The 25,887-nt window shown below is 50.6% G+C and overlaps 2 protein-coding genes across 5 annotated transcripts in view; one reads left to right on the top strand and one right to left on the bottom strand.

Moving 5' to 3' along the window:
* Positions 1-11,436, top strand: part of OTUD3 (OTU deubiquitinase 3) — a 31,472-nt gene extending 20,036 nt beyond the window's left edge. For 3 of the 4 annotated variants that reach the window (XM_038531770.1, XM_038531773.1, XM_038531771.1), the window contains 4 exons: positions 3,128-3,259; positions 3,759-3,855; positions 5,191-5,375; positions 6,363-11,436. In XM_038531770.1, the coding sequence (XP_038387698.1) occupies positions 3,128-3,259; positions 3,759-3,855; positions 5,191-5,375; positions 6,363-6,539 (591 nt within the window). In that variant the 3' untranslated portion in view covers positions 6,540-11,436. The remainder of the gene's footprint in view (positions 1-3,127; positions 3,260-3,758; positions 3,856-5,190; positions 5,376-6,362) is intronic. The other variant, XM_038531772.1, reaches the window with a different exon arrangement.
* A 5,908-nt stretch (positions 11,437-17,344) lies between these two features.
* On the bottom strand, positions 17,345-20,227 carry PLA2G2E (phospholipase A2 group IIE). The gene is made up of 4 exons (XM_038529649.1): positions 20,188-20,227; positions 19,340-19,478; positions 19,118-19,224; positions 17,345-17,487 (listed from the first exon to the last, which is right to left on the bottom strand). The coding sequence occupies exons 1-4, from the start codon at positions 20,225-20,227 to the stop codon at positions 17,345-17,347; spliced, it is 429 nt and encodes a 142-aa protein (XP_038385577.1).
* Between the last annotated feature and the right edge of the window lie 5,660 nt (positions 20,228-25,887).

Genomic DNA, 25,887 nt, shown 5'->3' with positions numbered 1-25,887 from the left:
TGTTTTTATTGGGATCTCATTAAATAGATAGATTAACTTAAGGAAAAAGTGACATCTTTATGATGTTGAATCTTCCTAGCCAAGAGACTGATAAGCCTTTTTTGTTTTGTTTTGTTTAATTGACTTTTTTGGTGATCTGAGGAGCATTTGCTTCCTATGGATCTTGCCCATTTTTTGCAGAGTGTGTTCTTAGGTGTTTTGTGTTTTTGTTTCTATTGTAAGGAAAGAATCTTTCCTTTTTATTTCCTAGCTGCTTATCATTTGTGTATATGAGAGTTAATAAAATGTTAATTTTGTGCACGCCCAGCTATCCTGCAGAATTCTTTTTTTTTTTTTTAATTCAGGTAAAATTGGGATGCCTGGGTGGCTCAGCGGTTTAGCACCTGCCTTTGGCCCAGAGCGTGATCCTGGAGTCCTGGAATTGAGTCCCACATTGGGCTCCCTGCATAGAGCCTGTTTCTCCCTCTGCCTGTCTCTCTGCCTCTCTCTCTCTGTGTGTCTCATGAATAAGTAAATAAAATCTTTAAAAAAAATAAATTCAGGTAAAATTCATGTAACATAAAATTAACTATATATATATATATATATATATAAATTAAATTAAATATAAATAAATTAATTAAATATATATATTTAAGTAGGCTCCATGCTCAGCATAGAGCCCATTGCAGGGCTTGAACTCAGGAGCCTGAGATCAAGACCTGAGATCAAAAGTCAGACCTTTAATCGACTGAGCCACCCAGGTGCCACCCACATAATTTTAAAATGTACGATGTACTGTCACTGCGTACACCCACAAAGCTGTGCAGCTCCTTCCTCCATCCAGTTCCAGAACATTTTCCTTACCCAGTAGGAAACCACGTGCCAATAAAGCAGTCACTCCCCATTCCTTTTCTCCCTGAGCTGCCACCAGTCTGCTTTATGTCTGTGTGGATTTGCCAGTTCTGGATATTTTCCATAAATGGGATCATATAGTATGTGAGCTTTTGTGACTAGCTTATGTCACTTAGCATCATGTTTTCAAGGGTCGTCCATGTTGAAGCAGGTGTCCGTATTTCATTCCGTTCTAAGAGTGAATCCTATTCCATAGTGTGGATAGAGTCCATTCCATCATCCTTTCATCTCTTGATAAGCATTTGGGTCATTTCCACTTTAGGCTCTTGTGAATAGTGCAGTTATGAATATTTGGGTGTAGTATTAAGGTCCCTTTCTTCAGTCTTCTGGATACGTACCCAGGAGTAGAATTGCTAGGTCATGTGTTTATTAACTTCTTGAGGAACTGCCACATTGTTTTCCATAGTAGCTGTACCATCTGACATTGCCACCAGCACTGTATTCAGGGTTCCACTTTCTTCACACTCTTACCAACACTTGGTATTTTTTCCTTCCATCTTTTTAAAATTATGGGTATCCTACTAGGTATGAAGTGTAATCTCATGGTTTTGATTTGCATTTCTTTAATGACTAATGATGTTGAACATCTTTTCATGTGTTTGTTGGCCATTTGTATGTCTTTGGAGAAATGTCTGTTCAAGTCTTTTGCCCATGTTTTAATTGTGGTATTTGTGCTTTTGTTGTTCCATTATGAGAGTTCTTTATATATTTTGTATACTAGATTCTTGTATATGATTTTCCAGAATCCTTTTTGTTTGTGGTAGATTTTTGGTTGATTCTCTTGTTTTTTTTTTTTTTTTTTTTTTTTTTTTTAGGTGTAGAATTATATCATCTACAAATAATGGTAATCTTTCTTCTTCCTTTTCAGTTTCATACTTTTGTTTTTTGGGGGCCAGGAGGGCCAGTTGCATCGGCTGTTACCTCCAAAACATTGTTAAATAATAATGGTAGTGAAAATGTTTATTGAGCTCCTTACTTTAATGGAAATGAAGCATCATTGTGTGGATTTTCCATGGTTATTTAACCATCCACACACCGTGAAATCCTCAGGTTGTTTGCAGGTATTCACCACTATTAGAAGCGCTGTGGTGAGCACTTTTACATGAATCCTTTCTATAGTTGACATGATTTGACATTATTTCCTTTGGATAAATTTTAAAGACTTGATACACATGGCCAGGTTGTTTGGGTATAATTTTATAATGGATGGCTTTGATTGTAAGGAATGGACTGTACACTGCTGGATTCCGCTTATACTTTTGCATGCAAATGAATAGGAATTTGTCCTTGCCTATTTTCCATCTACCCATGTTAGTGGGAAAGGAAGGGAGAAGGTGGCTGATCAGCCCCAGAAGGATGATTTTAGCTATTCTTAATAAGCTTAGGTTGGGAAAGGCCTTATGGATACCATGTGAACTGTTCTTTGTGTTTTTAGAATTTGGATGGCCAGGTTCCCTTGCATGTGGTGGTATGCATGTGGTTAGATGACGTCAGGTGAGGTTAGATGAGTCATACTCACCTGAGACTGTCCAGCCGGGACAGGAGCTTCAGCACACTGAAGCTTGCTGATAGTCAGGTAGGGCCTAGGGACCCAGATGAGAGATGTATGAATGCTTCTTCAAGACATCTTGTCTTGCTGCAGAAGTCACTGGGTGAGCTTCTGTTACTAAGCTCCCAGCTCTAGAAATCAGCTGACACAAATGTGTGCTGCTTCAAGTCAGTGGTCATTGCAGAATGTTGGTATCTAGGAACTACATAGGAATGCTAATGCTATTCTTACAGTTTATCCTATTTCTTTTTTTTTTTTTTTTTTTTTTTTTTTTTTTAAATTTTTTTTTTATTTATTTATGATAGTCACAGAGAGAGAGAGAGGCAGAGACACAGGCAGAGGGAGAAGCAGGCTCCATGCACCGGGAGCCCGACGTGGGATTCGATCCCGGGTCTCCAGGATCATGCCCTGGGCCAAAGGCAGGCGCCAAACCGCTGCGCCACCCAGGGATCCCGTTTATCCTATTTCTTGATTCTTTCTTTTTCATACTTCTGTTGTGGTTTTGGAATCTCCATGTCTGGATGAAATTTAGCCTAGTCATTACTAGTCCTTAAGATTGTTCCTGGAATCTTTTCCACATAAATACATATTAGAATAATTTTGAAATTTGAATGTCTTCTTGTGTTGAAGATGCTGAACATAATTTGTATGTTCCATGATTATTACTCTTTATATTTCCTTTAGTTTCAGATGCTTCATCAAGATGAATCCAATAAAAGGGAAAAGATCAAGACGAAGGGCATTGACTTTGAAGATGACCTGAGAGATGAAGTAGAAGATGCTGTCCAGAAAGTTTGCAATGCAACTGGTTGTTCAGTGAGTATTTCTGTCCTGTAGTAATGACAGTGGATGAACAACTGTTGCTATCCCTAGTTTACCTGCCAGTTTCATAGTACCAGTCTAGCTGCTCACACCCAGTGGGCCAGAATAGGTTCATGATGTCTGTGGTTTGATTAGAAGACTTAAATGAGAGCTGTTTATTCATTTATCTCTTGTTTGTTAGACTTTACCCAGTGCTGCTCAAAATCCTAAGAAGTATGTGGGGTTTATTTTTTTATTTTTAATTTTTTTTCCTGACTAGCTAAACATTTACCCTAGTAAAAGTGCAGTCTTGTAAAGGAATTCATTTATATTAAATGGTTAGTTATTTCAGATGACCAGCCTTATTGAAAATTAAGACATTTTCTAAATGGAAAAGGTCTTGAAACCATGCCTCAGTTCTCACTGTTACCTCTTCTTGTGTATCAGGCTGTTGACGTAGAGGCAGGTAGAAGAGTATACCCAGTCTTGAAGTGTTCCTTTGTTTCTTGGATAGGATTTTAATTTGATAGTCCAGAACCTGGAAGCTGAAAATTATAATATTGAATCTGCAATAATTGCCATGCTTCAGATGAACCAGGGGAAAAGAAATAGTAAGTCCATGATTGATATTTATAAGCTTTCAAAATGGTTGTATTGGTGATTCTCCAAACATTTGTTTTTAATCAAGGCATAGGTAGTGATTACACTGTCATTTATCACTTTCTGCATGTGGGCATGTTGTATGAGATCCTAGCCCTGCCTTAGGGAGAAGATAATCTGGAGTTGAGGGGGGCAGAGGGGAGATAATAAACTGGTATAATAATACCTACTGGAGTTGAGGGTATAGGGAACTGGGGAAATGGATGGATAGGCCACCTAACTAGTCTTGGAGGGATGGAGAGTGTCAGGGAAGACTTTATTCTTTTCAAAAGAAAAATCCCTTAGAAAACCAAAATGATAACTGAAATAGAATAGAGAGAGAAATAACTTATTTTTCTAATGGAAATATTTAGATACTAACATCTATCAGCTGGTGATAAATCAAGATTTTTTTAAACTTTTTTTTTTTTTAAGATTTTTATTTATTTATTCATGACACACGCACAGGCAGAGGGAGCAGGCCTCCTGCAAGGAGCCTGATATGGGACTCGAACCTGGATCCCGGGATCAGACCCTGAGCCAAAGGCAGACGCTCAACCCCTGAGCCACCCAGGCATCCCGGATTTTTTTTTACTTGAATTGGGTTAAATTCTGTGCCTCAGGAGATGGGAAAAAAGATGTAGAGTCTTAACTGTTTTTACAAGTTACTTATTAAAATGGTACAGTATTGCCACATACAAAATACATATTGCCAGTATGTGTCAGATACTGTTCCTGGCATTATAGTTTTCTGTGTGTTTGAGTATTTTATTATCCTCTTTATATTTTTGCTGTGCTTTCTTAGAAAGCTGTCAGGGACTCGGTCTTTGTGACAGTAAAACACCACTGTCTAGTGTCTCTGTCATTCAGTATAGTGTGTATTGGACATGTGTGGCTCAGTGAGTAAGGAACTAAAGTTTAAATATCATTTAACTAATTAATTTTAACTTAAATGGCCACATGTGGCTGGTAGCTGCTGTTTTGGGCAGTACAGGTTTGAAGCCTGTTTCCTTTCTGGGCTTTAGGTGCAAATGAAGGATTTCCTCCTAAAAATACATGTTAAAAAATAGTTTAATAAAAACACTCTGTAGGTGGGAAGCTGATGATTAGGCTGGTCAGCAGGTTATTTTTAAATTTATCTTCCAGATACTACTGGTTATTTCCCCACTAGGTTCCCTACTGTATGGTCTGGGTGTTAGAGTTTTGCTTCAAGGAAACTTGTTCTCCACATGACAGGTGATATTGGAGTCACTTAACAGTGTGTGTTGTTACATTCTCAATTTTAATTAAATACCTTTCTTTGGAAGATACAGAGGAGAACCTTGAGTCCGGCGGCCGAGTTCTGAAGCAATGTGGCCCTTTATGGGAGGAGGGTGGCAGTGGCACCCGACTCTTTGGAAATCAGGGTGTAAATGAAGGCAGAACTGAAAACAATAAGGAGCGGGCCAGCCCTAGTGAAGAAAACAAAGCAAATAAAAACCAGCTCCCAAAGGTATGAAAGGTGGGCTGCTGTAATTCACTGGCAGTGGTGGGGAACTTGGAGCTCATATTAGTGCCTCTTTTTTTCCTGAGTTCTAAAAAGAAGTTACTGTAGAAAAAAATACGAGAGTGCATATGGGGATGTCAAGAAGCAGAAGGAGGTCCTTGCTTGTCTGTTTTGCTATGTGCGGTGCTGAATAGAACTATGCCCTGAAATCCTCCTCTATGTACACACACACAGCCTCCCTTTCCTGCTCAGTGTCACTGTGTGTCTGGGTGCTTCGGTGTTAATCTGTTACACAATCCCCATAAGTCATCTCCATTGAGAAACTTTGTGTATGAATCTTTGTATTTTGCATTGTTGTTACTATTTTTTTTTTTGTGGCTAGAGTCCCAGAAGAGGAATGGACAAATTAAAGGGTATGGATATTTGAATCTTTTTAAGGCTTTTTGGTAAATTGTCAGATGGTTCCCAGAAGGGTTATCTGTCTCCCTCCCTGCCCCTGACTCCTGCAAGTAGGTATATGACACCATTCTTTTTACTGACTTTGGAATTCATTTTAAAGACTTTCACCAAGCAGTTCTAAGCCCAACATGCAGCATAATGTAAAAAGCCACAGGCAGAGGTAAAGATGCAATAAGCTTCTGAGGATTTTGTTAGGATTACCTGGGGCATTAAATTATGTAGAGAAAGGTGTCCTGTGGCATGTTGGAGCATTATCTCTTGCAGAACCAGGGTTAATGTTTCTCAGGTCATTGTGTATTGGATTATGAGGAGAATGAATTGATTTCATTTACTAGCTCAGCAAGGGGATAGAAACGTAAGTGTAAATTTGAGCCATGGTGGGAAATCACCACTTCTGGTCTGTTAGGTGGCTTTTCTCTGTTCTTGCTGAGAGGCAGTCTGTGCCCCTGGTAACCATTAGCCCTGCAGCTCCCTTCAGCAGGCAGCATCTGAGTCCCCTGTGCCAACAGCTCACCCCGCAGCCTTCTTTTCCAGGTCACCAACAAACAGAGGCGGGAGCAGCAGCGCCTGGAGAAAAAGAAGCGACAGGAGGAGAGGCACCGCCACAAAGCCCTGGAGAGCCGGAGTGGCCATAGGGACAGCAGCCGCAGTGAAGCGGAGGCCAACACGCAGGTCACCTTGGTGAAGACCTTTGCTGCTCTCAACATCTGACTCTCTGGCCTTTTGGGAGCTGCACGAAGCCAGTGGAAAATGGAGCGCTGTGTACTAGGCTCTCCAGTGAGGCCGTCCTCTCCCCAAAGACACACAACCCACAAAACTCACACTCAAGCTCACACACTGAGTTAGTCTACTTCAAGCTGCCTCTGTTTTGCTCAGACTTTTGTTAGTGATGTGTTTTATTTTATGAAAGTTCACTGAAGCCATTCATGTTCTGTAATTAAAATATTGAGTTCTAGGGTTGGATAGTTCAGGCAAAACCTTTTAAGTGTGGTTTTATTTGTCCTGAAAATCAGTTCAGTGACCCTTGGATTTTTCTGTAACACTTGGGGTGAGTTTTGCTGTAATTGTTCACGAAGTAGTTTAGATTAATTGCTAGAAATTCAGAATGTCAAGTTTCCTTTGTTTCTCTTTGACTTTCAAGCAGATATTCACATACAGGATAGTTTATAAACGGTCTCCAACTCAGGAACATGTTTAGATTTAATTTTCTACGAATTCAAGTTAATCAGAAATTAATTCAGGAAGTATTTTTCCCAAAATAATAGGATATGGGGGTTGTGGCCTGTAGTCAGAGTGGAAATTCAACACCTACGTTTTTCTCCTTCCTGATTCTGATGCTATTTCAGATGGGATGCAGGTGCTGTGAGGTTTGCCTGTGCTCAAGCCATATGATAAATATGCCTGACGACTGTTAATTAGGCCTGGACTTTGCTGGAAAATCGGTAGTGTTGTTGAGATTTTGGTACTGGTTTCTTGACACAGAGAAGGTAGTATGTTACTGCTTATGATGTAATTCTGATCGTGTGAGAGCAGAACCTCTAGTTGTAAAGGGAGAAATGAAGAGATTCCTGAGTCTTTGTACAGGGAGTGTCTAAAGAGTTACTTGATGCTGTAGGGGCAGAGGAATATCTAAGGCTTTTCAGGTTCATGTTTTAAGTAATTGTGTTTTCTTCCTTGCTGTTCGAGACTTAGATGCCTTCAGAGAAGTAGTTTGACCTGTTGCTCAGTTTTCTTACTGTTGTGAAAATGGAATCCCATAAAATGCTGCATTTCTTTCTTTCTGTTCCAGCCCTATCTGGGATTTTGATGTTGGAAAAAGTCTTGTGCACTCTAGCAGTTGTCAGCGACTTAGGTTAGACCACCAGGGCAGAGGCTGTGTGACTCCACAATTCTAACACGGATTTGGGAGTTGGAGAGAAGTCAGTCCTAAGACTGATCAGTGGGTGTGGACTTTGAACCTGGAATGTATGAAGTGGACAGTCATGGACAGTCTTGGCCTTTTGGGGATCCAGTACTTGGACAAATAAAATCTGCTGAATCAAAAGGTAAATTAGTTAGTTCTCCATCTCAGATTTCAGAATTATAACAGTTCTAAGGGGAAGGAAGAAGCATAAAGAAGTGTTGAGAGAATGGGTGAATCATTATCTGGGCTGGCCCTGGATTCATTGAATTGCTCTTATCAGCAGATGATTTGCTTTCTTTAGTTTTAATGACGTGTTTTAATTTTTTGTTCGTTGACTTCAGTGACTTTTTTCTGGTTTCTTGAAGCTGCTCTCAGGCCATTGCAGTTTGGGCTTCTTCCTGGTATAGTGCTTTGTAATGTTAGCAGATTTGGAAAGTGCGGAGTATGTTTCCTTTGCACGTTGTGGAGTCCTGAGTCTGAGGCTGTAGGAATCAGTCCCTGCAGGGGCAGAATCTCCATTGCCTTATTGTGTCTAAGGGAGTGAGATCTAGGGCTCGAGGTTGATCGTTCTCTTGGCTTTCTCCTCTGGACACTTTCCTGACTGTGGCCGATCTTTCCTGAGCAGATACTCTTTCTTGTCTGTCTGGTAGCGTGAGAGTGCAGGTGACCAGATCCTCTTGGGTAGGTCAGGATTGTGTGCCAGAAACTCAGCAGAATTTGGAGTCCAAAATAGCATAGGGGTACCCCTTGTCAGGAGCAGTAGACTTGCTTTATTTAAGTGGTTGATTAAGGTGGTCTTGGGCCTGTTGGGATTTAAAGGTTTAACTAGAAGCTGCTAAAAAGTTATTAAAGAATATTGGGCACATTTATTAACAAATGAGCAAATTCTGATAATAGAGTTCAACATTTCTGAGGTAAAATAATAGTGGTTTTAAAAACTAATCATATGGCTTCGGTAATTTTCTCTTATTATCATTTCATAGTTTTCCAGTTAAAATTGGTCTGCATTTAATATGATAAATATTAGGAATGGGATACGTGTACCCAACTTCATGATCTCTTCTGCTTAAGGGTGTGAATTTAGATTTCACTGCCTCTGTCTCACTGAAGTATGAGTTAGATGGGAGACATATACTTAGTTGCCTTGTAGACACTTGGAAATTACTTTATTGGCAGCTAGCACGGAGGTCCCGTGTGTGTGGTTCTGGGATGACTACTGTCAGTGACTAGTGTCCGTACCATAGTCTTACGTGCACTCCCTGTTAGGAGGTGCTTCTGTGCTGTGTCATGACCATTAGAGGTTTATGTTACATGGAATTGTCTCGGTAGCTTTTTGTGAGGTCAGGAGAAAGGGGATGGGGCTGTGGTCTGTAGCTGCTTAGTAGTCTTATAAACTGTATATAAAGGTTTTATGGATTTTAAAACAAGATTTTTTAAAGGTCAAAATAAATAAAATTTTAGTGGCAACAGCTTTGTATTAGAGAGGTAGATGTAGTAAAACAACGTAGAACCTTCTAAATAACACAGTTGCCATCGGGAGATAGTAGAGAGAGAGAACACATATATATATTTAGTTTTTTAGTAGTGTGCACACATTTTTTAGGAGCAGAGCCCAGTGGAGGGATTGTGGCAGAGAGAAGGATCTTGAACATCGGCTGAGGTTGTTGTCTGTAGTTTCTTTTATAACCTCTGCAAACACTTGCAAATCTATTTTGATCCCGAGGGCTGGTGAATTGGGGTCTCCCCTGAGGGGCGGCTCGAGTGGGCATCCCGGGAACCTTCGAACAAGTCATGGGTAGCGTGCTGCCCTGGCTCCCGGGGGTGTACAGAGTGAAGTGATGCGGTCCTGGGGGCAGGGGTGTGCGACGTGGGGGAGGGCCGCTTGCATGTTGAGTAGGTGGGCATCTGATGGACTTGGGCACTGCACCGTCCTGCTGGTGAGGCCCTGTTGTCAGTGTGCAATTTCTCTCATTCTGAGAAACTCTAGACTCTGCCTGGGTTTTACCAGGTCAACACAGAATGCTGTCAGTTTACCTCTGAAGTGGTCAGCTCGAGCGTGCGGTCGGTCACTGGAAACTGGCATTTCTAGTCCATGCTGACGACCGGTCACCCTGAGTGAAGGGATGAAAATGGAGCTCTTGCTCTCCATGGGTCACCTCTGGGACCCTCTCTGACCCCCATTTTGGGCAGACACGTGGCTCTTCACCTTTTTACCTTTTTACCTCAAGGCTCTGTATGTCTGTAGCAAATGCCTAGATTCAGAGTCTGCTGCTGTTTTCCTGTTGGGTCGTCTTCACTAGTCACTGTTCGTTCACCTCTGCTTTCAGAACAGGCACTGCTAAATCTCTGGGGCCTTCTGGCTGTTGTTCTGAGGTGATTTAACAATGGCACTTTTTTTTACAAGGTGTGTTTTCCTGACTCTAAAGCAAATTGTATTTTTCCGCTGATGTTGAAGCAAAGATCTTCTAGGTGGCGTGTTGAGGGACATCTCCCGCTGTCCCCTATTAGAGGGGGCATGAGTGACTGGTGTGAAGTGGAGGTGGTGACCCCAGTCACAAAGTGCTTGCACAGCATGGGGCACTCCGCCTGCACCCCAGGGACCAGCCCACGGTGAGGAGCTGGGCCTGTGGGCTGCCCTGCCCTGCCCCGGCCCCGGGTTTCACTCCCGGTGACCTCAGGCCCTTAGACACATCTTCTAAGCTTCCTAGTCTCTCTCTCCTGGTTAGGAGTACTTTCTGGCTTGGTTAAAATGGTTAGCATCCTTGCAAAGCTGCTGGAGAAGGGGCTGCCATCACAAAGAATGTTTCGGTAAAAGCATGAACTTCTGTACAGTGGCTTTATTTTCAGCAAGGCAGGCCCGTGCCACAGAACTGCTGCCACTCACTGTGCTGGTCGTCAGGGAGGGCGATGACCCCTGGACGAAACATCTGAGGTCCGCCTCCGCCCCTGTGCATGTCAGCAGCTCCCAGGTCACCGTGACCAGCCGTCTGGGACCGTCATTAGAACTCAGCCAGAAGCCTCAGCCTGCAGTTTGATCCCCTGGCAGGTCCCTTGACCAAAACCTGAAGAAGGTTGGTGGGCTGCCCACATCTTCTCACTCTCCTTGTTCATTTTCCATGGCGGGAAGGGCCCTTGGCCTCCCCTGCCACCCTTCCAGCAACCTCCAGGAGCACTGAGCTCAGTGAGAAGGAAGGGAGGAGCCGGGAGTTAGACTTGAGCCCCGCGTGTTCCTCTTGTGGACATAGGAGTACAGATGGGCGTGAACCCCTTGTGCAGGAGGGCAGGTGTGTCTGTGGAGAGCACGGGCCTTTGCAGGCTCAGGAACCTTCTCTTTTTTCTAATTGCACTATGCTTGTTCTAGCTTCAGTCTGGAGATATTTAAGACCTCCGTGGGGTCACGATCCATAGACTTAGCAAGTCTTGCCTTATTGCTGGAGCTCGACGGGGAGAAATGTGACCATTGTCTGACGTCCATAGTTCGTTTCCTCTCAGTTGTTTCTTTCACAGATTGTGTTCATCTGAACCATTTTATTTTTTATTTACCAAAGTACTGTACTTGGCTATTTGCAGTGTTTTCAAAACCAAATGTTTCTTTTTTTTGTGTTTTTAATCTTCCATACTTGGTGCAATAGAAGCTGCAAAGATGTGCCACTTTATCTATGAAATGGAGTTTTGTATACCAATAAATTCTAGTTTAAAGACAAAGCTTCACATTGTTTTTGCCAGTGTGACTGCCATTCGAGTGCATGAGCCTGAGAGAGCATGTCAGGAAGTGGTCTTTTTAGAGGCCTTGTGTGGGAGACGGGAGGGTGTGGCCATGAGGGGTCTCACCGGGCGTGGAGGAGCCGAGGAGCTTTGGTACAGCTGAGCGCTGCCACCAGGCTCGCTGGTAGAGGTGCCCTCGAGACAGAACACCAAAGATTTCTGCTGATACTAGGAACATCTCTGAGAATTTGGAGTTGTCTAGATGTGGAGCAGCTGTCTGTCAGTTGCCGCCTGGAAGTTTTCCTAGAACTCAGGGTTGGTTTGACCCCATTCTAGGAGGAGGCACAGCCCTCCAGCCACACATGGACAGCTGTGAGCAGAGTGCAGACACCTGGGAGAGGTCCTCAGAAGGGGACAGGGCAGCGAGAAGGGCAGCCGCAGAAAACCAGCCAGTGGGGGGTTCTTTGTGCTCCCAGGGCCCAGCCCACACAAGGGCTCTGGCCGGTCACAAGGTCCAGGCCGGTGTGCGGTCTCACTGCGGCTTGTGGGGTGCTTGGGATTTTGGCCTTGGGACTCCCACTCTCTCTTGTTCTAATTTTATAGTCCCCAAGCAGCCTTTGAATTGGCTCCACAGTACCAGAAGGTATCCAGTACCTCCTGGATGAAAGATGTGGCTATTGGTGAGGACGTTTCTCCTCGGTCAGTGTCCTTGTGTGATTTTCACCTCTGTCCACAACTGAAGGATCCCTGGATGTGTGAATCCTGTCCAATTCCTGAGCCCACAAGGCCTGGGTTTTGGACCCTGATAACCCAATGGGTGATCTTCCTGTAAGATCCTACTGGAACCAAAGTGATGTCCCAGTTTCAGAGCTCCCTCAGCTGGAAACCTCCCATGGCCTCAGTTCCATCCCTGCAGCGATTCCCTGGGGGCCAGGGCACCCTGCTAGGTTGGGCAGTGGTCAGGGGGCTTCCTGCCGGGGCCCAGGTGACCTGTACGGTCCTGTCTGTGAGACAGGATGAGGCTGCGAGGGCCGAGAAGCATTCTCAGACCAAGCAGGGGATGAACAGAGTACGACTACATTTTCCTTCAGGCTCCAGCAGTGCTTACTTGGGGTGAATGACAATATGATGCCAAAGATCGAGATAACATAAGGGGAAAGTGGCTGTTGTGTCCCTTTTTGGTAACTTCATGGTGGCCTAGGAGAAAGTTGGGTTGGAAGCCTAGGTTTACAGTCTCCCATTTACTAGACACCCCACAAGCCATTACCTCCAATGCGCGGAAAGTATGTGTGCCCTGAGATAATGATAAAAATTTGTCATAGATGCTCTGCACCAGTGTGCGTTCCGGCCGGGTCGCTGGACAAAGTGGGCGCTCAGATCGTGGTGACTCAGTGACTGAGGACCTGTCTGGTTGTAAAGGATCAAGATTTAGAACTTGTTTGTTTGTAAGGGGCCGAGACCAGTCCTGCCACTTCATAGGTTCTGGCTTGGCAGAAGGAACACGTTCCTGGCTTGGAGAAACTTGTCTGAACCTGCCTGTGTCAGAGGGACTTAGTAGTCCCCCAAGGTACTCTGTTTCCAACATTTACTGAACCTGCATGGTCCAGGGGTTCTTATTTCTGGGCATAGAGGTATCCTCCAAGTTTCCAGGAGTGAAGGAGGACACACACACACACACACACACACACACCATGTAGGAGTACTGCTAGGAGGGCTGTAAAGTCAGAGGGAAATCATGGAAAGTTTGGTGGAGGAAGCAACATTTGGACGGGCATAGGGAGGAAACCCTAGAGTGGGGTGTCCCATGTGCTAAAGACAAGGTTTATTAGGGATATACCATTAGTTTGGGGAAAGACCGGGAACTTCTTCAAACGTGTCCTGCGGCTTTTGTTCCCAGAAGGCCAATGCCTGCTGAGCGAATCCCTGAGCCGAGGCAGACTTCGCCCCTCCTGACTGCTTCACGGTGTCAGGAGTTGACCCCTGGATGTGCCCTGACTTTGGAACTCAGCACAGGTAGCGGCCCTCCAGGAACAGTGCTGCGCACGCTCTCTCCAGCCAGCTTTGTCCCATTTCCTTCACAGGACATCAGCCCGGGGCACTGAAGGTCAATGATTTTCAAATGTGTGTCTGCTTAAGACAAATGAACACTCAGAGTAGCGAGCCCAGGGGCTACTTGAATAAATGAGCATAGTCTTTATCATATGCATGATGCCACTTCCCTAAAATAATTCCGATTATCATGTGTCCATGGATTCAACTGAACAGCTACTTATCTTGCATGTACTGTGATGGATGAAGTAGGGGAAGCAAAAATACCCAGTGACCTGGCAGAGAGAGAGCTTCCATAATGCTCCAGGCACTCTGAACGTGTTGTCTCACTTAAACCATTCAAACATCTCGTGAGGCTGGTGGTTCTAGCCCCATTTTACACCCAAGGGAATAGATAACTGGCCCAAGATCACAGATTGGTAGCAGGCTTGGAATCTACAGCAATCTGCCTCTAACACATGAGAACCCTCAACAAGGACCCCAGTGATGGGGGTAAGTGGACCAGGAAAGGTATAAACACGTTGCCTGAGAGTTCAGAGGAGGGCGAAATCTTTAGCGGGCAAAGTATGGAAAAGGGGGCATTTGAGATGTACTTAATGTGTGTGGATTTTCACATGTGGACAGGGAAGCTTCCAGGCCGAAGGCAGCTTCGTACAGAGCTGTGAAGGCTGGAAGGCAGGGGGATAGGGTCAGTGTGTGTGTGTGGACCATATAAAGAAATATATATGGGTGGCTCAAGGAGGCCGGAAAAGCAGATGGCACCATGCTTGAACGCCAGGGGTTAGTGGACAATGGGAGCTACTGACGGTTCGGGAACAGAGGAGGGAGCGACAGTCCAACTGGGCGAAGATAAAGCTGGCCTCGGTGGACAGGACGGGGACAGGCTGCAGGATGGAGGTCCTGATAGTCTAGTCTTGCTCTGTGGACGCACTGACTAGTGTAGAGTAAGTAGCGCCTGTTGGCCGGTTGGCCGCATCTGATGTGTCTCCACCTGCAGCGTTCAGCAAGGACCGGCCGCGGAGTCTGCATACGAGTTCACTGCAGGAAAGAATGAACACGAATGCAGGGTTCAGTTCTCCAGCAGTGAGGCTGCCAAGCACCCCAAAGAAGCCGACGGATGTCCGCGAAGAAATCATAATTGGAAATTCCAACGTGATTTGATTTCTGATCACTCAGCGAGGTATTTAATCAAACATTTCGTTAGTGGCTTGTTAGGGGGTGGTGGGAACAAAGCAAATCAATCCGAGTCGCGTGGTCCACGTTGGGAAGAGGCAGCCCATGACCGCTCAGGTAAGCCCTGCTGGGGCCCCAGGCCTCATTCATTTCAGGGTTCACTCAGGGAAGTAATAAGCCGACAGTACTTAGAACGGTGCCTGGTGAAAGCCAAGGCCTAATGAGGCGCAGGTGGGTACGGTTCCCAGGGAAGCGTCATTGTTCCAATTCGGGCCACTTGTCAGCGCTTTTTGGATTTTAATGTGGGGGGGGGGTCTCATTCACCCACAGGCTCAGCCTCAGGGGGCCTGGGGTCAGGTCCGAGACTCTGCATTTCTGACAAGCTCCCAGATGATGCTCCCGGTGACCCCGGGCTACACGGACCCGCAGGCCCGGGACGGATGCACTGTTGCTGACTGGCTGAGCGGAGGGGTCTCGGCCTGGAAGCTGTGACCTCAGGTTCGGGGATGTTTTAGTCCTTTCTACAAGTCTGGTGCTGCAGCTGGCGATGACGCGTGTGCAACCACAGACACATCTGTGGAATTTAGACCCACTGATTCATTCACCGAACGTTTATTGATCACTGGGAGAACAGGCTGCAGGCCAGGTCTAGTTCCTAAGTGCCCGATGGCCGCGCACCTGCCAGGTGAGCAGGTGCCGGTGCCCTTGCTGCCTTACACCCATCACGCCCACCGCAGGACCCCTCTCCAAGTCCCTTCCCCTTTCCTGTGCTGCTCACTGATGCAGGGGCACCTGTCACTCTAAGATGTTCGTAAGGGCTTCGTGATTATTTCTCAGCATATGTTTTTTAAAGACTTCATTTATTTATTTGACACAGAGAGAAAGTAAGTGAGAGAGAATGCAGGAGGGGTGGGGAGAGCGGCAGAGGGAGAGGGAGAAGCAGGCTCCCTGCTGAGCCAGGAGCCTGACGTGGGGCTCAATCCCAGGACCCTGGGCTCACGATTCCAGCTGAAGGCAGACGCTTAACCGACTGCGTCACCCAGGGGCCCCTCTCCGCGTATTTATTATCGACAATGCCAAAGGACCCAGTTCACTAGCCCAGAAGCTGCTTTCCCCCACCCCATGAAGGCCAATCCAGGTTTCAGCAGAATTTTGGCTTCCCCCCCCGTAGCCTGAGCTAAACAGACACCAGAGGGCGCCTCAGGACCGCGGTTCCCACAAACGCACCCCCTCTCTTCCCCAGCCCCACTCGTGCTTTAAGGTGCTTTAAGACCTGGTCTTCGGTGGGTGACTCTTTCCCAAGGATTGGCATCAGTCACAGCGGCAGAGCGCGCACACCTGACCCCCGCACCCCCACCCCTTGGTTTATGCTAACACAGAACCTCTTCACCTTTCAAAGTTTATGATGATCGTCCCTTTGATTTCTTCCCACTCTTTCCTGCCCTCAAAGTCCTGAAAGTTGCACACAAGTCGTGAAAAGGACAAAGAGAGTGAATGTTTATTGCGTGTCTGCTGGGAGCTTTGTCCCCTCCCCGCGTAGCACCTTTTCCCGTTTTACCAGCTTATTGTAGACGGTGGAGATACCACGTCCATGGTTAGTAGAATCTGCTGGAAGTACACAGCTTCCAGGATAGGCTGCATCCCACTCGGTGGGGCGCTGGAGGGGGGAGGGAATCCTCTGGTGCATCAAATTCTTCATGTCCCCAGAGGCAAACGTTGGGAGGCTGAAATCGTTTCTCTTCCCCTCCCTGTGTCAGGAGCCCGATCCAGCCTGGGCGCCCTCGCAGGGGACCTTCTCAGAGCGCTAGGCTGTCCAAGGTGAGAGCCAGAGGGTCGGGTCCACCTGGCCGTACCAGAGCATCACTGGCTGATACCAGCTCGTGGAGAAACAGAGGCACACGGGCTGGGAGTGAGGACATCCCCCTCGGGGAGAACTTCCCCCCTCGGACCCCTGGCCGTCGCCTGTCCATCAAAGGAGGGGTTTGGATAAAATGATTCTAGAGCTTCTTTTCATACTCAGCCAGGCTGCTAATGGGAGGGATTTGGGGCCCGATGACATGGTGGGGACAATATTTTTAGGTTGGTATTTTTCATGCTTCTCAGATTCCACCATATGGGCAGATACATTCCTTCTGGAGATTGCCATTATTGTCTTGCATAAGATTGTAGAATGTTAGAAAAAAAGAGTCACAGAAACTTACTATAAGGGGAAATGAAAAGGAGAGGATATTAGGATCACACACAGGGCGGGGGCCACCGTGTCAGACGGGTTCCTGCTGTATTCCCAGTGCTCAGCACGTGGCTGGCACATGGTAGAGGCTCAAAAAAAAAAAAAAAACAAAAAAACAAAACTGAGTGTATGAAACCATAAACTAATGAAATCCTATAATAGTAGAGTTTGAGAATCAGAGAATATTAGAATTATGGGACAACCTTATTCACTTATTCAGAAGAGGGAGCTGAGATCTCAGGGCCAGGTGATAGAATCTTCTGGGTGCTGAAGGGTCCCTTGGCTCTTCCTCGGGGCAGCGTGCGGCCTGGGAGGCCAGCGATGGTCCAGGCCGCAGTCCGAGAGCTCTCGGGGAAGGATGGGTTTGCGGGAAAGGAACCTTCTGGAGGGAGGGCCTTTGGTGTCTGCGTTGCCCCGGGCCCCTGGGGGCGGGGTGTGGGGCGGGTGGGCCCGGCCCTAGCAGGGCGGTGTGGGGCCGCTGCACAGCTTGTTGGGGTAACGGACGAAGTTGCGGTTGTAGGTGCCCAGGTGGTGGCGGAAGCAGAGGGCGGCCTTCCGGTCACACTCGCAGGTCTGACGCTGGCAGGCGGTTTTCCCGGCTGATGGGGACAAGGTGAGTCAGGGACCTTATGGCTCGGGCCTCCCGCCCTCGGGGGCCTCTGTCCTATTCTGCTGGAAGCCCAGTGCCACGGGGGACGTTGGGGTGTGGGTGGGAGCCGGGGCAGGGCGCTGGGAAGCCTGGAGCCGTTGGCCCTTCGTCTCCCGAGCCCACGCACGCCCCTCGGCCCTCTGGCCGGCCCCGAGACCGGCTGGTTCTCTAGGGCATCTGCTCCAGCGCCGGGGGCACCTCCAGGCAGCCCCTTCCCTGTGTGACACGTGGCTGGGGGTAGAGCGCAGCCACCAAGGTGACAGGGCAACTAGGAAATGACGGCGGCTCAGTCCCAGGTGGCCCGTGCACCCCGGCCGGAGCCCGTTGGGAAGGAAGCTTGGGGCCTGCTTGGGCCTTGGGCCTGCCTCCACCCGGGGGGGCAGAGCCCATTTCTCTGGCCTTTATCTTAGGGCCCCCTCTTGGCTTGTGGGCTCACACCCGGCCGGGCACCGCTCTGTGGGCGCCGGGGCCCCAGAGCCTCCCCAACCCTCCACGGCCTCTGTCTGCCCTCAGTGGCTCTGGTGGCTCCTCCTTGTTCCCAAGAATACATGTCACGGAAATGCCCAGGGCTCCCCCTCAAAGGTCAGCCTCCACTTGCCACCAGGGTTCTGCTCCCATCTGCTCTGCCAGCAGAGCGCCTGGATTAAGCTGGGGGAGGGAGATGAAGAAACAGAGGCTTTCGGGAGGTTACCTCTCTTGCCCAAGGTCACACAGTGGGTAGAAGGTGAAGCCCTGAGCCTCTGACCCTATTCTCTGGACACCTGTCCTCAGTCATCCCCTCACGGCCATCCCTGACAGGTGACCTGTTCCTACGTATAAACCTCCAGTGCCGGGGAGCTCACTACCTGTCAAAGCCGCCTTGCTGAGTCCATAGAGGCTGCAGGAGCTGGAGACTGAGTCCAGTCTGCCTTTAGCGGTTCTGGTCCTGGCCCGGCCCCGCCCCCAGGTCAGACCTTAGAGACCTGAGCTGTCTGACCCTCCTGGGTCCTTCTGCCTCACTCGGCCCTGCCCTCCCTCCAGGCTGCTCCTGCCTTTGCAGCGCAGAAGCTCGGTGCTCTCTCCACTGGGCCCGGCAGCGCGGAGGCCTCCACACTGTCACGTGGTCCAGGGACCAGGGGACACCTGATGGGTCCGAGGGGGCCTTGGATCTGGCAAAGCTGAGCAAACAGGTCCAGCCTGACAGCCCCACTGGGCGGAGTCAGCCTTTGGGAACAGGGTCTGCTGTCCCAAGTGGCAGCTCCAGCTCGGGGACCTCGCCCTGGAGAGGACGCGTGAGTCCAGCTCCTCTGGGCCTGCTCCAGCTCTGCCCCTTGGCTCTTCTGCCCTGAGGCTGGAGCTGGGAGGCCCCCCTGGTGGAGAGAAGCACCCGGGGCTGGGGCAGGAGCCCTTGGGTGCCCGTGAGCGTCTGGGTGGATGGACAGTCCTCTCTACGGTTCGGTGACGGAGGAAGACCCACCTTCCCGTCTCTCTAGCCCAGGGCCGGGCCTGATGACGAACCAGGGGCCACCATCAGGAGGGCTTCCTGCCTGGACCCCCCCCTCCGCCCCCGGGTCTGGGGCACCCCAGGGCCGTTCACGTACCGCAGAAGATGCTGTGCCTGCTGGCGGAGAAGAGATACCTTTCCAGCTTGGGTTCGCAGCCCAGCTTCTCCAGACGCCCGTAGCAGCAGTCGTGGGCATGGCAACACCTGGAAGGGTCATGGGCGACCTGGAGGGGCCTGTGAGCGGCTGCGCCGGGCCAGGGGCTGCCGGGGGCCCAGCCCCTCCCCGCCCCCGGGCCCCCCTGCTGGGCCGGCCGCTCACCAGTCGGTGGGGTCCACGGGCCAGTGGGAGCCCCCGACGCCACAGTAGCAGCCGTAGTCGTTGTACTGCAGCGCCGGCTTCCCCGTCATCCGCTCGATCATCACCCCAAACTGCACCAGGTTCCCGCCAGCCGGGGCCACTGCGGGGTGGGGGGGGCAGGGCCGGCAGCGACGTCAGGGCCCCACCCTCAGGTCCCCTCACACCTGAGCCAGACGCCTCCCCTCCTGGACCGTGCAGTTAACCCCACCTCACCAAGCACCTGGCCCCCAATAACAGTGATGCTAAGCAGTAATAATATTCCCACGACGTCCACCCACCCTGATCCTCAGTGCTCACCCCATCGTGACGACGCACGCAGTGCCCTCCCCCCGGCTCCCCTCCCTCCCGCTTGCTCCCCACTGCTCCTCAGAACCCAGACGTCAGCTCGGTGCCCCCAGAGCACTCTGTCCCCACCGATCCCACCAGAAGCCAGGGGGTGGGCTTCATGACCACCTGGGGCTCCCCGGATGCCCCCAGACCCTGCTGCTACAGCAATGGGGGGGGGCTGCCCACCCCGGGCAGGTAAGGACCAAAAATGGATGCTAATGGGGAGCAGCGGGTGGAGCACAGGTGGCAGGAGCCTCGTGGGTGCTATCTGGGGTCCCCACTGACCCCTTTCCCGTGCCCTCCCAGGCCACCCAGCCTGCATCCCCGCCTCCCGAACCCCCATCAGTGCTGGCTCGGGCATGACCTCGCCATGACCCACCACACCTTCCCTAGAACCTGGGTCCAGGCCCTCTGGGGCCTCCAGGGAGCTCTGGGTTTCCAGCTGGGGAGGAGGAAGAGGGAAGGTCACATAGGTCACTTACCCAGGAGGCAAAGGAAGGTCAGGAGAGGGGGAGGCTTCATCCTGGGGGAGGGGGAGGTGAGCAGGGGGCAGAGGAGCTGGGCTGCAGGAGAAGGAAGTGAGTGGGGTGCTCTGATCTCAGGGCACCTCCCCAGTTAGTTAAATACTGGGCCCTGTCCACTCCCCATCATTAACCCCTGAAAGCCCAGTGATGCAACTACACTTCCCGGCCTTTGGTCAAGTCGCCAGGGGAGGGGCCAGCCTGGGGCCCCGTGGACTTAGTTTCCAGGTGGTTTGCAGGATCCAGTGTGTGGCTCTCTCTTTTCCTGGCCTCTCCCTTCACCCGCTCCCTTTCCAAAAACCACCGGCTGGGCTGTGAGCGAGAGGCTGTGCCAAGGGCTCTTCATTCTTGGCCTCTTTTCCTCATTCCCATTTTACTGATGCAGCAACTGAGGCCCAGAGAAGCTGAGAAACTTAAGTGCGCGTGGCCAGGTGTGTCGGTTTTCATGCGGCCAGCTACTGCAGCACGGCGCCCTGCTCCCCGTCTCCCACCCCTGCCTCGGTGTTGCCCAGAGGGAGCGTGTGGGGAGCAGCCTGACTGCGGGGCAGGACCCTGGGGACCCAGAGGGCCATTTGTCCAAGATCCAGGAGGGCCATTTGTCCAAGATCCAGTAGGTCGGAGGCTGGGAGCTCAGCCAGCTGAGTTTCGGGATTTTTCTTCATTGTTCTTTTCTGGGCAGGTTCCTGCTTGTTGACAAGCAGTGAAAATGCTCCCAGATGTGACTGTCTCCCTGGATCCCCTGGTGCAGTGTGTGGCTGCCGTAGAAATAGGCTCTGAGTCAGCTGGAAAACCCACATTCCAGCATGGACTGGAAACTTCCATCCTTTTGATGTTCTCTTAGGGGATGTGGTGGGGAGACAGTAGCCCCTGGCCCAGGTCGGGTCAGAACACGGAGGCCCGACTTCAGAGCTCGGCCACAGGTCGGGGCGGGGGGTTGCCCAGGAGAGGCCCCAGCTCTGTCGTGGTCAGAAATTTCAAAGTCCCACCAGTCATGGGCTCACAGTGGCTTGTTTGCTGGCTGCTGCCCACACCCCTGGGTCCAAGCAGGCAGCAGTGGAAGCAAGAGGATGCCCCCGTCCTGGCCTGCGGCTTCCTGCCACCTGCTTGTTCCTGGTCTGCAGCTGGGATAACTGGACCAGCCACTTCCACCCGCAGGGGACCTGGGAGCTGCGCGACCTGCAGCAGCCTTGTGATCCTGCTTCCACCACTTATTCCATGGCTGTGGGCAGGTCCTTTGCCTTGCTCGTCTCCTCGGTTTTCCTGTCTGCATTATGAGGCTGGAAGGCATCCCACCTTGCCTCCTTCCTGGCAGGATGGGAAGCTTAAATGCAGCTGGCGGCTGTCCCCCTTGGGGTGTTCACTATGCCCCAGGATGGTGCCGAAAGCCCTCCTCAGGCAAGATCTCAAGGAGCCTTCAAACAGCCCCACGACACCACAGCTCTGATCATCCCCATTTTGCAGAGAGGCAAACTGAGGCACACGCCTAAGTCCACGGAGAGCCAGGATTTGGGCGCAGGCAGTTCAAAGGGCCCACCTCGTGCCTCCGGGAGGGCTGGTGCTTAGCATGCGTGTTATTTTTAGGGGCTCCCAAGATGTTTTCATTTCTTTAAAATCAGGATGACTATCATCCAACCCGGATTATATTTGTTTTCCTACCAGTGTGGTCCTAGCATCTGCTTTTCACTTTTTATTTATTTTTTTTTCTATTTTAATGGAGGAAAGCGCTCGTGAAAGCAAAAGTCATGTCACCACCCGAGACTGACCCTGGGAGCTGGCCCTTGGGAGCTGACGTGGTGCGGAGGCTGGGTCTCACACCGCACACCCCACGCAGGTTCCGTGACACAGTGATCGGGATTGGGATACAGGCCCTGGACAGGTGCCACCCACGGAAGGGAAGAGATGCTGGGTGGCAGGACGACCGCCAGTGATTTGGGATGAAAGGTTTTTAACCCAAGTGTGAAGCCGGGTGAACACTGACCTAGCCCGCCTGCAGCCCTGCCTCGCGCCTCTCCCATTTCCTGCTCCTGACTCCTCCTGGAACTCACCCCCCTAGACGAGACTTGGGGGGGCGGCGAGTGCACCTGGCTGGGATCACCCAGCAGCCATGAGTCATGGTCTCCAGAGAGGGGGCTCCCCTTTGCTCACCACTACCTTTTGATTTTAACGAGGGCACCTCCTGACAGCCCCTGGCTCCCGGCCTGGGTCATGGGAGCCCAAACGGTGAGTCACTGAGGAGCTAAGTCTAAACAACTGGAAATGAGCTTTGATTCCCCAGCTCTTCCCGCAGCAGCAGAAGGGTGTTTCCCGGGAAGGGCCGGGTTTCGGAGATAATTTCTTTGGTGAGCCATCTCCATCCCAGGATGGGGCCCCTGGCGGGTCCTGCCTATGTGTACCTGGGGCAGGAAACCGAGGACTGGGGCGGCGGGGGGAACAGAGCCAGGCAGGGAGATCCAGCCAGGCCGGCTGGCAGCGGTGTCCCCAGCTGAGGCTCCGGGGAGGGCGGGGGTTTGGGGAGGTCTCGGACCTGGAGGAGAGTTTCAGGCCTTCGGGAAATGTGGTTGGCTTTAGAGTTTTCACACAGTGACACATGTGCTTGACAGTGCCAGGGTCTCTGACTTGAGTGTTTGCTCTGCCACTTAGGGGCTGTGTGACCTTGGCCAGTCCTGTCACCTCTCTGGGCTGGGCTTTGTCATCCATAATAGGGGCATGATTGGAACTACCTCTCAGAGTTTGGGACCAGACAGAAAGGAAGTGAAGGGTGGAGAGTTCTCTGCAGGATGCCGTGCCCACGGGAGGCTCCCACAAATGCCAGCCCCTCCTTCCCTTGCTCCTTACCTGGTCACTGGGGAGGCAGCTGGTGTCTCAGGAGCTCCCTGCACTTCCCCTCGTGGGGGTGGAGCACGCGGGCAGGCCAGGACCCCAGCGCTTGAGCCAGGCCAGGACCCCCGTGTGGCAGATTTTAACTTCCCTGGTGGAGGGTGGCCGGGGGGAGGCGAGCAGAAGGAACAGAGCCCAATGTCGAAGCAACGTCTTCTCTCTCCTGGTGTCGACTTGTTCCTTGTAGCAGAGAAGCGGTCGTCGTCATCATCATCATCACCATCATCATCTTACCATTTCCCGAGCTCCACACGTGCTGCAGGCACCGGGCTGACAGCCCTTCATGGCCTGATCTCGTGTCCTCTGCGGCATAGATGGAAGAGCCATACGCTGTGATCCCGGCCCGCATGGGGCCCACAGTCCAGCAGGGAGACAGACCTTAGTAATTATACACCGAATAGGCCTAAGTGGTTTGACAGGCTGTTCCACAGGCCTAGGGGAGCATTTATGGGGGTGTCTGATCCGGGCAGGGGGCCAGCGAGGGCTCATCTGTGGAAGAAGTGGTTTAGCGGGGATCTCAACAAGTTAATCGGGGTGAAGAGAGAAGCAGAGAGAGTTTACATAGAGAGAGCGCCTGTGCAAAGGCCCTGTGGTCAGAGGGACATGCATCCATCCGGGAAGGGCTGAGAGGGGGTGAGGTCGCTGTACTACTGGTGGGCGGGGCCCAAAGGGCATGATTCACTGGGAAGCTGACCCTGGGAACTTGACCTCCCACTCACCCCACGGTGAGCCTTTTCCCTGAACCTTGGTGGGCAGGTGGTCTAGAGCTTGCAGAATGCTGGAGAGGGCCCCGGAGCCCCCCCGTGAGAATGAGGCCCCTCTCTGAGAGAGATCTGTGGTATTTTCATCCCAAGGGGGAGAAGCTGTGAGCACCCGGAAGCCAGGGAGAGACCCGTCCCTCCACTGGGAGCAGGCTTTGCGCAGCTGTCATCACAGAGCTGGGTTCTCCCATTTGTGCTGGACAAGGGTCCCCGGTGTGGGCTGCTGTCATCTTTTATGAGGTGCTGACGTCCTTGTAAAATGGCATAGCTGCGCCTTGTTGCTCTTTGTTCAGGGGCCAGGGGAACGACGGTGAGGGTTTTACGCCAGGAGGTGTCCTGCTCCTACCTGTGTTTGGACAGGACGGTGCTGGCTGCCGAGGGCCCCGCAGGAGGGTTCCCAGCAGGAGGAGCAGCTCCAGTTAGCAGGTGCCGCAGGCTCCGGGACAGCTCGGGCCACACGCATGGGGACAGGAGGGGCTGTGCCGTGGACGCTCGTCCCATCAGAGTTCCACTGCCCCAGGCTGACCCCGGGAGGTCAGGGGAGGGGGAGCAGAGGGGGGACTCCGGGCAGTAGGGCCGCTTTCACAGGGGCAGGCAGGTGCCTGGTGGGAAACAAGCACCCATGCCTGTGTCTCTGAGAGCCTGGGGGGGCGGGGGCACACGCCCCACTATGAGGGACACCCCCCCCCCCTTACTCCCAGGTGCGGAGTGTCCCAGTTGAGAGGACACTCTGGGCTCTGCAGTCAGACTGCCCGCCTTTACCCTTGGCTAACGGGATACTCTTGGGCAAACGACTTCACTTCCCGTGGTCTCAGTTTCCCCACCCGTATGATGGGGATGTTAATGGCACCGTCAGTGATATGGTTGGGAGTTAACCCAACGGTGCCTGCGAAGTGCTTACACCAGGAACCTGCAAAGCACAGCGGTTATGCCTGTTGTTGCTGCTAGGAGCAGCTGTACCAGTTAGCGCCAGTTAGCGCCAGTTAGCACTGGCGGGCCTCCCCTGCAAAGCCCTTTCCTGCTTGGAGCCCCCCCTCCCCATCCCTTCCTTCCTGGAAGCCTCCAGAACCTGTTCTGGGTGGTGGTGGTCAGGCTCGCCCCCAACACTTTAACGTTTGTAGGGTCTGGGTCAAGAGTACACGTGGGGACCCCCATGCCGTGTGTCTAAATATTTAAAAGTTGTCAATCAAGGGACGCCTGGGTGGCTCAGTGGTTGAGCATCTGCATCCGGCTCAGGGAGTAATCCTGGGGTCCTGGGATGGAGTCCCGAGTCTGGCCCCCTGTAGGGAGCCCGCTTCTCCCTCTGCCTGTGTCTCTGCCTCTTTCTCTGGGTCTCTCGTGAATAAATAAGTGAAATGTTTTTTACAAAATTATCAATCCAGATGCCAAGGTGAGAAGTAAAGTATGTTCTATCCTCCCATCTAAATATGCTTTCCTAACAACAGGTTAAAGATGTATGGAAAGCCACAGCTCATATATGGCTGAAAGTCAGAAGTTATGTCCAAATTGCTCGAGTTTAATTATTATTGTGCGTGTCTGGGTGTTCTGTTGATGAGGCTGGCCATGTTTGAATGACGTATTATGGAGTATAGACATATGTACTTTCGTAAGTGATTGTACCTTTGTCCCGTACTTTTCCTTTCATTTCAGCAAAATCTCCAATTACATTTTAATCACAGTTTTACATGATTTCTGCTCCTCTGACCGTAATGATCGTAATGATCTACACGATTCTTAAAGTGTAATTGTATTCAAAGTCTGTAAAATCTATGTTTCGCAAAAAATAAGCAAAGCTAAAGAGAAAAAATTATTTTGATATGCTTTTCAAAAAGATTTTTCTTCTAAAATACTCTAAACTCTTGGGGATCCCTGGGTGGCTCAACAGTTTAGCGCCTGCCTTTGGTTCAGGGCGCGATCCTGGAGTCCCGGGATCAAGTCCCCCATCGGGCTCCTGGCATGGAGCCTGCTTCTCCCTCTGCCTGCGTCTCTGCCTCTCTCTCTCTGTCTGTATCTATCATAAATA

Source organism: Canis lupus, chromosome 2 (genome assembly GCF_011100685.1).
Source record: "Canis lupus familiaris isolate Mischka breed German Shepherd chromosome 2, alternate assembly UU_Cfam_GSD_1.0, whole genome shotgun sequence".
In the NCBI taxonomy this organism is placed as follows: Eukaryota; Metazoa; Chordata; class Mammalia; order Carnivora; family Canidae; genus Canis; species Canis lupus.
The sequence above is the reverse complement of the archived record's forward strand: the minus strand, read 5'-3'. Positions and strand labels throughout refer to the sequence as shown.